The following is a 15,267-nucleotide window of genomic DNA, read 5'->3' as shown; positions in this document are numbered from 1 at the left end:
TACAAAGCAGCATAGACAAACTGCACATAGTGAAAATGGGTTCACTCACAAACTATTTTGTGATTTTAAATTGTTTTGTTGTGGCAGGAGAATCATATGTAATCAATAAGTATTCTTATCCTTGCATCTGTGTGTTATATTTTCAGTGAGATCAGTTTAGAGTGAGGCATTTAAAAGGAGTTCACCATTTTTCAACAAACAGATGTTTGTTTTCTCTCTACCTCTGCCCCCCGCATCCCTTTATGTTATGGAATTTAAAATACTAAAATCCTGCACAAAGAAATACCATCTTTTAATTCACTTGCCCATCACAGCATTCATGGGGAAACGACAACATAGGATTTCAAAGACAGAGGCTTCAGAATATCTAATATAGTGATACTTAGAAGTGTGTTTAATTCTGGAAACATGCAGAATGAATTCAGATATTACCACCAAAGTAGACATTTGAAATTGTGTACAAAAAAAGACAAGAAGAAATGACACGCAGGCTGGTGGGCAACGTTAAGAAGGTACAAGGTTTGCAGTGTATTAAAGAAATGTGCAAAACTGACAACAGGCAACAAACATTCACATATTGTTGAGTTACAAATTTGGTTTCTTTAAAACAACATAGGCTGACCAATAGTATGTTGCTCTTTAGGTAGGATATAGCCAAAAGGTTACACAAGCTGCAAAATTAAACTCTTTCAAAATCATGATGTAACAAGAGCTTGTTTAAGTCCAAGGCTTTCTTCAGACTATTAATTTGATTGGCATTCTTTTAAATATACAAACAGAAGGATCAAAGTAACTGTCACATAAGGACTTGGCAATCATCTTATCTGCAAAACAAAGAAATATAGGATAATCCTTCATGAGCAATGCAACTAACACATATTTCTTTGAACAAATACATATTCACATGTGCTTGCAAAGTATTCCTAAATAGACTTTCCAAAAAGTATTTTTAGAGTAGTGCAATATAACTTTATCTGCAATTGCAACCAGTGAGAGGTAATCCGGAGAGGACCACAGCCCCCCTTGAGGATGCAGTCTTGTCGCTCTCCCCTGGGCAAAAAATCCCCTTTAATGTCACTGGGAACTAATAATGAGGAGCTGTGCACAGGTAGTCCCTCAGGTATGAGTCTCTGCTCACTATGTGGGGAGCTGAGTGTGGAAGTCTGCATGCAGCTACCAGAATATATCCCCAAGTACTCATTAAGCAGTGGCCACTAAGACATTTGAAATGTAAATGTTTCTCATCTATGTTCCATGTAATTTATAAGATAATGTAGTTTCCATGCAGTAGGGAAAGATCATATCAGAAGAACTGACATTATTAACTAAGGAAAAACCCCGGTATATCAGTTTTACCACAACTGCATTTTTTTCCTCTACATGGTATTTCACATTGGTAACAGGTAATGTTATACCATAAAGCATATTAATACAATCTTTTGATTTGAATGAAAAATGTTTTCTGTAACATATCCATATTAAAATAGTTATGTGCACAAAAGGTGTTCATAGCATGACACCCAAAGCAGTATGGAGCTAGTTGTACTCATTAGAGCTAAGCTATGTAGTACAAATGAAGACTACTGGTACATGTAGAAAAATATGATAGGCAGTCAGTTACAAACCTGGCAGTATTTTGAAACAGAGATTCTTAGGTCTTACAATGGAATGATAAAGACAGCAGGAACTGCTTTGGGGAGCTCCAGAAAGAAATTTGCACTTGGTGTTTCTCACTGTCTTATAAGCAGCCCTACCACAGAGAAAAATGTTCCACCAGGAGTTAACATCAGGGTCTGAAATTTAAAAAATCTGCTAAAACTTGAGTGCAGTAAGCTCCACTACATTATATTTCTCTTGCAATATATAAAACATAGAAAACTGTAATGATGACTTACTGGATAAAAATATTAATGCTCACAAATAAAATCTGAGAAATTTCCAAGTCAGATTTAAATATTTTGTAGGTTTAGTTTCCATGATTTGACTATCTCATGACTCTTTGACCACCAAGTAGCAATACATAGTCCCCATTTTAGGTTGATTCATTTAATGCATTACATTGTTTCTAACAAGGCTTTAAAATGGTGAAAACCCTACTAGAAACAAATGTCTTTACAATGAGAAATAGATTTTCCATGCTAAATCATTTTCCACCTTTTAATACTGTTACAAAATCTCTCCACTAAAAAGGCAAGATAAATAAAAATCTTAGAGAAAGGAAATGCTTCTTAGGCTTGTTCTTTTATCTTCCCCTGGCAGATGCTGGTCTCCTCCACACATGAAGTTGGCTAGGCAGGATTGTTTTTCTTTCTTTTGCTTGGGCTCTGAGTAGGATCTTGTTTCAGTTCATGGTATTGCATCTATTTAAACACAAAGTTCAGAAAGAAAGAAAGTTTTCAGGTGGCACGTTTTAGAAAAAAAAGAAATATAGATTTTTTTTTTTTCTGTCAGGGGATAAAAGGTTAAAAAAAGACTTTCCCCTTAAAAATGTCAGGGGATAAAAGGCTAAAAAAAGAAGACTTTCCCCCTAAAAATGACACAGGATTTGTAGATGTGATTCACCAACAACAGAATGACAGACCTAGAATAAGAAGGAAAACCAGCACCTGGAAAATCCTACCAGGAAATAACACTGCATGCTGATGTAAACTTAGAAAAGACTAGGGTTTCTTTCACTTTCTCCATGAGCTCTAGCTCTAGACAATAAACATTATCATGTTTGATACCATGCAAAATGTTTCTTAAAAGGTTGGTTATTTCTAAATGCCTATCACAGAGGGTATTAGATACAGAGAGAGTGTTTGCACCCATATCCTCTACTGAGTACCAGCTCTGAACTGAAACTAGAAATATGGGAAACCTATACTCTTTGTGACACCGGATGTGATTTATGTGTTTGATGCTATCTTAAATCTTGCATGTTCTTGGGGGATTGCGTACTGCTTCATAAAACTTGTAATTCACACCAGCTTTTTTTTTTAAGGCATTTATGAGCTCAGTTGAACTGTTGCCACAGCAAAAGCTTTCACTCTTTGGAAAGGAATGGTCAAAGTGTTCTCAGAGTGCTGAGCAATACTGTCTGCCTCTTCCATTATTTGACCTTCCTGTTCCTTCTCTGCCTGTCCTGGGAGTCCCCGCTCCAGTGTTTCCCATACAGTGCCTTATCCCAGTCAGATTTGCATTGCGCTGGAAGGTGTTTAATACAAGGTCTAGCTACCATCTCACAAATACTTGTCCTTCAACTGATTGTTTCTAAAGATCCTAAAAGGCACAACCAATGCAGGAACTTCTTTCTCACTGGAAAAAAATCTAGCAGCCTCCTTTTTGTTAATGGACTATCCTCAGCTTGAGTTTGCAATTTCTTTCTGCCAAGGAATATAATAGTAAAGCAAAATAACTGCTTTAAAAATTCTTTAAAAAATAAAATAAATGAAATGAAATGAAATGAAATGAAATGAAATGAAATGAAATGAAATGAAATGAAATGAATAAAATAAAATAAAATAAAATAAAATAAAATAAATATACACACCACTTGCACATCGGAAGGGACTCTGGACAGGAAGTCAAGTAGCTCGTTGTTATCAATTGCATATGGATTTCGAATCTTCTTTGTAAATTTATTGATGCCTGCAAAAGTGAAAGTTCATATGTTACTACCATAAGATATAAGATATCAAAAGGTACATACTTTTGGCAAAGTTGCAGAACAGATTTTAGGATCCATTCTGAATCCTGACAGTAGCACCGAATGAATGCATGAATTGTAAACTCAGGCTCCAAAGATTGGATTCTGCTTCTGTGGTTCCTTGTTTCAAAAATACAAAAGTTCTAGGGACATTTTCAAATTCCTTCAATATATTTTTTTTTGAAAGTAACAGAAACTGTGATTATTATGAGGAAGTTGGGAAAAGCAGAGGCATAAAAAGGATTTCATTTCTGTAACAGAGAGGATGAACAGAAATGGGCTTAACTGGAGGACGCAAGATTCATATAAGATTCATAAGATTCAAGGAAAGTATTTTTCATGCTAATGACAATGAAATATATGGGAAGCATGAAGTCTGCACCAAATGAAAGCTTTAGAGGAGTTTGCACAAACCTCTGTGTGGGAATGACAGATAGAGACCAGCTGATGGCAGTGCAGAGAAGAGAGGATACGTCTCCCTTAGACAACATGGTCTTATAATGCCTATTGACAATTAGTGCTCAGAAGCACCAAGAAAAATTATGCACAAAATAATCAGGAAGCAGGCTTTTCAATTAGACATAGTTTTCTTATCATTACATACCGAGTCAGATTCATACACTTTGAGAACCTGGTCTGTGGGCTCTGGAAACACATGTCTAAAACATGGACAGGAACAGTGCAAACTGCATTGATTCTCATGTGAGCAGGAGAAGGACAGGACACTATTAAAAATATGCCTTTCTGTGTAATTTATCCAGGCTCTATCAGATATAAATAACATAGTGTACCTTCCATAAAGTCTTTGGTGCTCAGACTTTTCAAAAAGCTTTAGCAAGGATATAAAGCCTTTGGATAGGGCATGAAAGATTCGGTGTCAACAGCACCCACAGCCTCCAACTGCATGAATCCTCAGTTCTGCAGCACAGATAGGAGATGCTGCCCTCCCTTTATATGGTGTTGGATAGTTAGTGTTCAGAAGGAATACCTGACCTTGAAACACCTTTGTTTAAGAAGATGTTTTGCATCAGCAAGTGACTGCAAAATTTAAGGTGAATGCCACTGTTCATTGCACACAGCCACAGGATCACTCATGGGTGAATTCTGGTGGTATGATCTCACTTTATCACATCTGATAAAGAAAAATATCAGTCAGTGTGTGAAACTTCAAGAAAGGAAAAGCACTGCACAGATGAGAGGAAACACTACAGGAGAAGCAGAATACAAGAAGGGGATTAGTCTTTTCCAACAGTTTGAAAAATTTCAGATTAAAGTAATTACAGATTTTTCCACATAAACAGCTGTAGCTGTTACCGACTCAGCACTTCATGAAGAGGGAATAGGATGGAGAAGTGCTTCCTGCTCCACCCCACATAACACACCACATCTTCAAGGTAGTCTCCACTGGGAGAGACACAGCTAGGAAAGGATAGAGAATTTCTTGCTAGGGCAGACCCTATGGATGCACAGAAGAAAGACAGATATACAAAACATGAAACAAAGAAATTTTAATTTAAAAACTCTGCCTTCTAAAGAACCAAACGGACAGATGCTGCTACAGACCAGCTCAAACATTCCTATGGGAAATAAGTCAAAAAAGATAAATCAATGGCTTTCCATGGGCAGGATGTATGAATAAGATGAAGAAATACACGCAGGAGAGACTAGAAGCATGCAGTGATGGAGAAAACAGGTAACTGTTTGGAATACTGCAGTTTTTGAAGGGACAACTGCTTAAAGCTATGCTCAGCATTACATGGCTCTATGAGAATTCATTTCACCCTGAGGAGGTCTGGACTGTGGGATCTGCAGTACCTGTCTGGTCTTCTGCCAAGATGCAAGAGAAAAGGATTCCTAAAGAAGGGATCCACATAAACTTGCTGATTAAGAAGTCACCTGAACTGAAATGCAGGAGGAAAAGGTGGAGTCAAAACCTCTAGTGAACCAAGGAGCTTGAAGTTATGTCTACACAGCCTATTTAACTTGAAGGCAGGGAGGGAAGAGATGAAGAGAGTCAAGGTGCATTTATAATAATTTATGCTTACACTATCCATCCATGTTTTGGTAGGCTTGGGAGTTGAGACTCCGTCTTAACTGAAACAGAGATATTTCTGTGGGAGTGTGACACTTCCAGGGGTATGAGTAATGAGATTTTCTTTTTTCAAAGAACAGTTCTGGCTCTACAGTTATGTGGATCTTGGAGAGGTATTATAATTTCAGGTTATTGTATCAAACCTGATGTACAAAAGCAAGATGTCAGACCTGTCTGAAAAATGTCAGAAAAAGTAAGCAGACAAACACTTAGAACTTCCTGTATGCATGCTAGAAGAAATGAAATTTTGGGAACAAACTAAGAGTTTGGATTACACTTATATGATTCATGGTATGGAGGAATAAATAAAAGACAGAAAAAGAAAGGAAGCCCATATGCTTGCTTTTGTTTGTTCTGTAAAAATACTTTCGTTCAATCTTTATTGCTTTGGCAATGATCATTTGAGGAAACATTCTAAGAAAATTACTAATGCTGATTGATAAACACCAAAGAAATTCTTTGGAGTCAGTTAAATGATTTTATGCTGTGTCCTGAATTCAAAACTTTTCCACAAAAGTGTGACTGCTGTCCTTTCCTTAGAAAGAAAGCCCTTAGAAAGAAATTCTAGTCTCTGATGTAACTGAGACTGTGCTCTTCATAAGTCTGTGTTACTGGCTAAGGGTACAGCTGCTGGTGGTTTAAGATGTATGAAAAGATATACAAATGAAAACCTGGAGCATTATTTAAAACAGATATGGTAACAGTAACTTTTTAAAATCAGTATAAAGAATATATATGAGCACAAGTAGTGAAAACTTGGATCATAATTCCATCCCCCTACCTACCCAGATTTTCTGTTCATTATCAACCAGCCAATACCACCTATTCCTTTCTGTCTAACTAAAGGTGACCCCTTAAACAGGTTTCTTGCTGCTATGTTTGCGTACACTTTCACAAGATAAAGTACTGCAGTAAAAATGGTGTATTGTCCTAAATACACTATATAGATTGAAATGCCTCTGTTTGTGTATAAGTGGTGAAAATAAATCAGAGTAATATCTAGACAAAGTTACACTTTGATATATGAAGAACTCTCATGGCTACATGTTTATAGTATGATTAAGTCTAAAGTGCCAGCCAAGAAAAATGAATTTTGCAGGTGGGCCTAAATATTTACACTGTTGCTGTTAACTAACATGCCTAATTCCATTATAGGGCAGCTTCATGACCATAAATACCAAAAAGTACTGTCACTGTAAGTCATCCATTAAAAGCCAGGTTTTAAAAGCAGTACAGACAGTTTAAAAGTGTTTTACTTACCCCAGACAAGGACAATGTATCTCAGTGGAATGAAATACAGGATGATGGTAAACACAGAGAGGGCAACAATTGCCAGCCAGCTCAGGAATGGGACAGTCCAGTTGAATGTACTAAAGAAAAATTAACAAAAGTCAGAACTGAGGTCAGCCAAAAAAGCCAATAAAAGAGCAAAGGACAGTGGGAGTGTCAGTTTCCATCAGGGAGAACAAACTGAGTCTACTAATGAAAATATAGATGCATTTGTCATTTGTCAGGGAGAGCCTGGGCTCGGATCTGCTGTCAGTGGAAATGAAAGGAGGCCCTAGCTTTGCCCATTTGCATGCTGCATTTCACTCTTCCAGCCCAGCAGTGTGCATCTGCCAGGTGAATCACTGCTCTGCTTTTCAGAGATCTCAGTGCCTAACCCCAGTTTCAGCACCAGGTAAAATCCACAGACCTCCTTACTCTCCAAATGTACTTGCACAGGCAATCTACTTTCCCTTCTCAACACCATGATAGAGTAGGATACAATAGTTGGAAGACTACTGCTAAGGCTTAGCTGTTTTATCTCCTCCCTATTCTACTGTAAGGACAGCACAAGGAGTTAAAGGCTGAACAGGACATTCCCCTCTGTCTGAGGTACAGGTGCACTCCTCAGCCAGGTGCCTTCCAGCTTTGGGCAAAAAGGAATAGGCAAGTGCATGGCTATGCAAAGGTGGAAACTCATCCGTGTGCATAAGAAGGAAAGAGCTAGGGGAATAAAAAGAGGAGATAGAACAGTTAGTCATGAAGACAGGGATAATGCAACAGCAGTGGTTGAGGGAAGAAATAAAAACCCTCTAAATATATATATTAAAAATATTGTTTTATAAAACATGAAATAAGTAAAGGTTATTTATCTATTAATAAAAGAAGAGAATTCCTGGAATCCCATCAGAGTTCCAGTACATTACCTTTCCAAAAAACCTCATGGCTAAAAACATCCTCACTAAGGGTCCCAGACTCTATTATCTGATAAAACTCTGTTGGTCACCACATTCTTCAAAAATGTGAGGAAGGGAGAGTTAATGGATCTCAAAAGGATCCTGTAGCTCTCCAAGTCCTGTGTTCAGTGAAAAGAGAAAGACCAGATGATAATTTTATACGTATGTCCCATAGGAATGTTGGTTAAGGGGAGCTTGGCTCAGTGTATTTGTTCAATGAAAACACTGCCATCTTAAAAATGTTGCATTACATTTATCCAGAAGGATAATGTGGCTTTAAATCTAAATAATCTCATGATGCACTTTAAAGTATTACTACTATCTACATTATCAATCAATGTGATTACATAATTTTGGCTTCTCTAGATGAATAATTGCAATTATCTGAATTGCAAGCCATATTTTTCATAATGAGCTCTGGCTTCCTGTGTTCATTTGTCTTCTTTTTTCCCTGGCAATTTCGACATGTCTTCACTAACATTATGTTAGTGTCACTTAGTGTAGGGCGTCTCCCTTTATCCTCAGGGGACACCTGCTCTTTTCCCCTTTTCTGTAGGCATTTGGGATGAACAGAAGGCTGAGGGTCTGCTCATGTTCCTGTGAGTCGGCTTTGTGCAATGATCACAGACACACCATGATGTGTGGGAGCACTGGCTCCTCACTTAGCAAAGCTCCTTATGGGCTGTGTTAACACAGCATTCAGTACAGGTTTCCCATTATAGTTTTAGGAGCAAATTACAAAGATTTATAGTCTCACTTGGTTTACAAAATTCTGTAGCTCTCATCTGGTATATAATAGAACAAACCCCACCTCCAAAATGCACAATTAGAACTACTTAATCATCAAGACAACTTCCACGAATAGCCTTTTGATAAAGGATGTTTTTCAGAGACTAGTTCATTTTTCTAACTGGAGAACTTGTGTGATACAATATGCTTGCACTTGTCTCTCCTGCTGTGAACACAGCCTGCCTGGAAGTGTCCCTGTGGGAACACTTTCCCAGGTTTTCCTATTAGGGACTTTGCTCTTAAATGCATAAATGGCAATGTCCTTGTCATCAAGACTGAATAGGACAGCATTAGAGATGATCCTCAGGATTCCTGCAGACTGACCTCCACCCAAAGCATAGATTTCCTAAAATTTACTTCCAAAAGTGAATTGGGTAGTGGTGAGATGCTCTTGGCTTTCAAGGTCAATCCTCTTTTTTGCAGCTGACAGCTGCAAAGTGTCTTTCTGGAATATGTCTGACCTCAAGAAATAAACCTTGTGCTGCTGTCCACTGACCATGACAGAAATACAGCAATACATTTCCTGCAGTAAATCTCAGAACCTCTCTTTCTTAATGTCCAGATTTGTTGGCAATTTTTATAAATTATATAAATACTCTAAAGGAAAGCTTTTTCTGACCAATAAATAAAACTTCCAGTAGGTGAACATATGTACATCCTTAAAATATCAAACCCCTATTCAGTTATGCTTATTTCCTTTATCAAAATTTCATTTTTTATTATTGCTTTTAAACACAACTTCACAACAATATGCTTTTTCTGTTTAACTTTAAAACCTTACTTTTGATTTTTGTCCCAATTAATATAGTTCTAAACTCCAGAATTAACGTAACAGAATTTCAACTGACTGAGGGCATCTATAAAGCACAGTAAATATGAGTTTGAATGATGGACTCCCTGGAATAAGTAAGTAAAAGTCTAGTGTATTATATCTCTGCTTAAAAAATATATTAAAGAGTATTAATATATTTATATTTAATAAAATTCATAATTAATATAATATTTTATAATATTTATATATATTTAATATAATATATTATATATATATAAATATATTTAATATATCTTTATCTTTAATATACGAGAGCTATCCAGCACCTGTGTCAGCACTTACTTCTTGATCCTTTCACCAAAGGAAGCAATTTCATCTAGGATATTCTGGACAGTGACACACACCTCCTGGATGGCATAAAGTCTATTCATAAATCCTTTCTTCTCACTGTCCTAAATAAAAGAACAGGAGTAGTTGAGTAAAAGACTTTCTCACTGTAGGAAAAGGATTGCGTAGCTATCAGTTAAGTTTCAAAAAGCCCTGTGTTACAGATTCATGTAAAAGGAATTGGTAAACCTGGCAATAAGAAAACTATTTATTATCCTGTAAACAGTGCTTATTTCAATATGTATGGTTTAGTATATATGCTGAGCTCCACAAAATTTTGTCTGTCACTGCAGTAGTTTCTAAACACATATTTGAATAAGCCAGGTCTCTAGGTCTGAAACATGCTGAAGGTGCCAACCTTGTATGTTGTGTGCTCTTTCAAGTGACAAGAGTCATAAGGTGGAATAAAGGCAGTTTGTTGGAATGCTGATTATTGAGCTGATGTAAGCAGAGGAAAATAAACATTTATGGTGGAAGACACTGAGCAAGAAACCAGAAAAACTGTCTCTATATAGAGCTGTTCTTTTCCCCCCAAATATCTATCTCTAAATCTAAACATGTTTGCAGCATCAAATCCAGTAACAATACTGTGTTAGATGGGATTAAAATGAAGTATCACAATGGAAAAAAAATAGTTTCTCTTCATTTTCTTCCAGACCACAGATAAGACAAAAGGTTATTTTCAACATTTCCAATGGGTTGTTGCCATATTACCCCACCAAGTTTGAATGTGATAATTGTTTTCTGGAAACAAGAAATGGAAAGAAGATTTTGTAGTCTTAGGAAAATATTTCATTAACGAAGTTCAACTTTTTGTAATCACAAGCCACATGATACAGCAGTCTCTGTCATTGACTCCAAAGTTCAGCATCTAAGAAATATATGTTGCATTTAATCTTCCTTTTCTTCCCCTGATGTGTAACTATCAGACAGTGTATTTGTTCACTCATTTTGTTGACATTTTTGCTATCATAATGAATTAGATTAGAAGAAAACATAATTTATCATTTAATAATTTCAACATCACTGGTTCACTGACAATGGTGCTGTCAAGATTACCTGTGAAGATGTTTGAAAGAATTTAGTTAGAGAAAACATATTACCTAAAAAGCAAACACAAGAGAAGCAGACAGAGATGAGAAAATAACTTTCAGTGATTAAGTGTAATTTATAAACCAAACATTTCAGACAAAGCAAAACCTTTCATCAGTTTCTCAGGCAATGTGAAAGACCTTGTATTTCACATAAGATTATTATTATTTTATCACAAATAAATATTTTTGTCTTCTGAAAATGACCATAATGGATCAGAACCACTGGTATCAACTACATCCAGTGCTGCACAGCAACACAGAGTCATTTATATGTTATTTCCTTAATATTTACTGCATTCTTGGAGCCTTTGCAATCACACCATTATTATCCTCAGGTATATAGTTTCTGAAGATGTGCATCATATATCCAACATACTTCATTTGTCATCAGGAAATAGGCATCTGCTCTATTCCTTCATGTAAAACACATACTTCCAGTATAATGTTTTCTTGTACAGCAGAAATGAACAAGAAACCATACAGGTATTTTTCTGCTTTCCAAATATGTATACCACTTGCTCTTGCAGTTTTAAGAGATTCTGCCCTCCATGGAAATTAATTTTGATTTATAACTTGTGTGAAAAAAGAATTATTGCAGTCTAACAAAACCTGTGGCATATCCAGAACTTAAGTGGGGTTACATTCTGTTTTAATTTATAAGGCTGTTTTAATTTATAAGTATCTTACACAATAAATTTGTACCTTTATTCATGTCATGATTTAGGAATGGCACTCTCCAATTTAGTGCTTCCACTGAGACTTTCCAGTATGCTCACTCCCTCTCCTTCCCCACCCTGGTGGTGGGCTGGGTAGGAGGACTGGAGCCACAAGACCGTGGTCAAGATAAAAACAATTTACTGGGAACAGCAATGAGATAAGGAAATGAACAACAACAGTGCCAGTATCAAAAACTCCCTCCAGCTGGCTCCAGGAGCAGTGCCACACTTATTCAAACAAAAGGAACCTCTCTTCCTGGAAGAGAATCCCTTTCCCCTGCCCCCAACAACTATATGAGATGGTAGAAAACCTCTGGGTTCCAGCCTCCCCGCTCCTGGCTACTGCAAAAATTCATCCAGTCCTAGCCGGAATTAGTTTTATATCACTTCCCACAAATACCATAAAGACAGAATAAGACAGAGAAAGGATCACTATTTCCAAACCACTGCACCTTTTAAGCTTAAAGGAAATTTGTTGACCTACTCTGAAGCAGGATTAGGCAAAACAGCACAGGAAAGAGGAGGTAGCCAGAAGAATAATGGTTCATCTTTGTTTAAACTATTCCAACTATTTCCACACATCCCACAACTATTAAGTGTTTTTTATTTCCTGCTCCAAATATTTGTGTAAAAAATAAGCTGGACTAGGGGAGAACTGCACTTATTTTCTTCCAGCAAGATGCCATGTTATCAAATACAACACATAAGCTACCTAGAGTTCTTAATAATTAGTTTTTAAAACATTACTGGCTTTTCCTTTCCAGAGGAAGATGGTGTGAGAGACTAGAGGAGATTGCTGGCTTGAAACATTTCAGGTGCATGAATGAGATAAGGGGTAAGACAAGCCTTGCCCTGGTGAGGTGGTGCTCCATCCACCCCACCCCCTAGAGCCTGCACCCCAGCTCTGAAGTGGAACAATGGATGCCCAAATGTCCCAAACCTGCCCCTGGAGCCCCTAACCCAGCATCAGAGTGGCTACCAGATGTCCCAGCTGGGGGAAAGGCCCAAGAAAGCCAAAGGGTATTTGTGCCAGAGCATGAGACAAGCACATCTTGACCACTGGAACCACCAGTGGTAGTCATATTTGTTCTTTTCTGTGTCTATTCTGTCTTTCTCTTTGTTCTTTTTATTCCAGTTCCTTCTTCTTGAAGTCTAAGTAACTTAAAATCAGATGGGTTGGAGTTTGTCAAGTTGAATGGACTTGGAGCTTGTTAAGTTATTGCTTTGTGAAATGCTTTACATTGATTCAATGCTGCTTTAAATGTTTGCCAAAATTTTCGGAAGTTGCCAATAAACTTTTTTTGTTTTGATTCTTGAGAAATATCTTGTCAGTATTTCTCCTTTGCATCTAACTCTGGGTAAAAGAAAAACCCAACCCATAAGCCTGTTTAAGGGGCTCAGCAAGAGAGTTCTGGGGCTTTGACGATGAGCCGTGACTGGAATTGACTGGAATCAATTTCAACATTTGCATGACTACAGCTGCCAATTTTCTGGACAAAATTGTAATTTAAAAATAGTAGATAAAATTTAGCTAACAAAATTTAGCTAACAAAGCTTAATACAAAGCTCTATTACTATTTCATTTGTGTGATTTATTTTTTTGCAGTAGGCTTAAGGTATCTGAAAAACACAAGATTTGCTAAGGCATGGTTGTGAGCACAAACTGTGAAAGCGGAGTCAAATTGATGATCTGAATTTAAAAAAAGAGTATGAACTTAAAGTAAAGACTGAGAAGATGTCTTACTCCTGTTTCACAGGAAATTGTAAATTAAAGATTGATATGCTGTTTGGTGAATAGTAATACTTAACATTTACACACTTTTTTTCAGCCAGAACTATATTTTCCTTTTGGTGAAACCAAAGCAAAACGAAGCAAATTACTAGCTCTAAACTATGTTGAGCTAATTTACACAAATCCCTAAATAAAATCCATGTTATGTGAGTATTTTTATTCAATAGGCTGTGCTTCCAGCTGCATGACAAAATAGAGTGATTTAGGAAAGGATTATATCTGTAACCCCAAACCTCTCTCCTGTCCAAGTGAAAGTGCATTTAAAAACCAAACGTTTCAAATGACCAGGAAAGTGGGAGAAATAAATAAGCTAGACTCAAAAGTATACTCTGGTAAAGGTAATGACTTTAAGCCAAAAAAAAGAAAAAGAAAAAGAAAAAAAAAGAAAAAAAAAATTAAGTACAGGGTGTAAAACTCCGAACATTTTATGGTGGATAACTGTCCTACTAGTAGCTTCTAATTTGGAGAGAAAGGCACAGATCATAAGAGGAGAGTTTTGAGAATAGAAGCAAATGCTGAAGGGCAGGATAATGGCTCTAAGGATGGGGAGTGTGGCCTGACCCCTTCCTTTGCACACAGGCATCCAAAAACACCTTGAACATCAACCCTTCTAGTCTCTGTCACCTGTGGCTATCACCTGTCACCCTGCTACTACTAGTTAAGAACCCCTCTAATCATCCTTGAATTTTAGTAACGAGCCAGAAAATCTCTATTGGTTAAACAGAAGCTTCTATGAGAAAACTCTTCAGATTATTTAAACTAATAACTGGTGTCCAAAGTAGAGTCCATAAATAGGCACACACATCATCCCTCAGCAGGAGATGCAGCTATACACAGGGCTCTTACACTGTGGCAGACTTCCATTTGTGGATTGACGAAATAGACCCAGAAGTAGTTGGTAGTAAATGCATTAGTCCTTTATTGGCAGGAATCATTAGTACTGCCCAGAAAAACATATAGAACAGACTGTGAAATATTGGTTTTTAGTCTGGCCACTGCTCAAAACCCCACCACAGTAATTACCTTCCAAACCCTAACCACTGCTGTCTGTGAAGCCCACAAAGTCGAAGATATTAAGCCAATATTGTTTCAGCTCTAGAGGCCTTTGATCTCCTTAAAGTCTCCTGAATCTTCATCGAAATGCCTCAGATTTGGAGATGGACACTCAGTTAAGTTTTTATTTTATCAAATGCGGGAGACAGAAATCCTGTTAACTTCTGGTGAGCAACATAAAGCACTCTGGGAAAGGTTTGCCTAACAGCGAGGTGAAAACCAAGTCCTGTACCCAGAGAACGGGCTGCATGGCTGGCATGTGGTTGCCGTGTGCATGAGGCAGTGATTGTTTGGGGAGATGCATGGACACCATGCGATCAGAGAGCTGCTTGGGTAAAGGGATGTGTGAAAGCGACACTGCAGTGGCAGGCAGCCAATGCACATTGCTTTGGGCTAAGTTTAGAGCATAGAAAGGCTTGGTTCACTGCAATAAAAGGTCTTCAGATCAAGCAAAAGGTCTGTGTGTCTTTGTTCCCCATTACTACAATTAAATTCTCAGGTAAACAGAAGGAGGACAGACAACACCAATGATATGGTTATCTTAAAGTTGACTGTGGAAGCAGGTCTTGAGGTAAAGCTGAATGTTCTACAAGATCTGGAGAGGTGCATAACATGACTTGAAACTGGCCTCCTCATTACATCCTATCATGAGCTGAGAGAGT

At 37.3% G+C, this 15,267-nt stretch overlaps 1 protein-coding gene across 2 annotated transcripts in view; it reads right to left on the bottom strand.

The window, feature by feature from the left end:
• Nucleotides 1–371: 371 nt before the first annotated feature.
• The window catches only part of MCTP1 (multiple C2 and transmembrane domain containing 1), a 209,874-nt gene continuing 194,978 nt past the window's right edge, over nt 372–15,267 (bottom strand). For both annotated transcript variants that reach the window (XM_031507452.3, XM_085568072.1), the window contains 4 exons: nt 9,906–10,015; nt 7,041–7,150; nt 3,533–3,630; nt 372–2,360 (listed from right to left, as the gene is read on the bottom strand). In XM_031507452.3, the coding sequence (XP_031363312.2) occupies nt 2,289–2,360; nt 3,533–3,630; nt 7,041–7,150; nt 9,906–10,015 (390 nt within the window). In that variant the 3' untranslated portion in view covers nt 372–2,288. The remainder of the gene's footprint in view (nt 2,361–3,532; nt 3,631–7,040; nt 7,151–9,905; nt 10,016–15,267) is intronic.

This window comes from Lonchura striata, chromosome Z (genome assembly GCF_050655825.1).
Source record: "Lonchura striata isolate lonStrDom1 chromosome Z, ASM5065582v1, whole genome shotgun sequence".
Taxonomy (NCBI): Eukaryota; Metazoa; Chordata; class Aves; order Passeriformes; family Estrildidae; genus Lonchura; species Lonchura striata.
The sequence above is the reverse complement of the archived record's forward strand: the minus strand, read 5'-3'. Positions and strand labels throughout refer to the sequence as shown.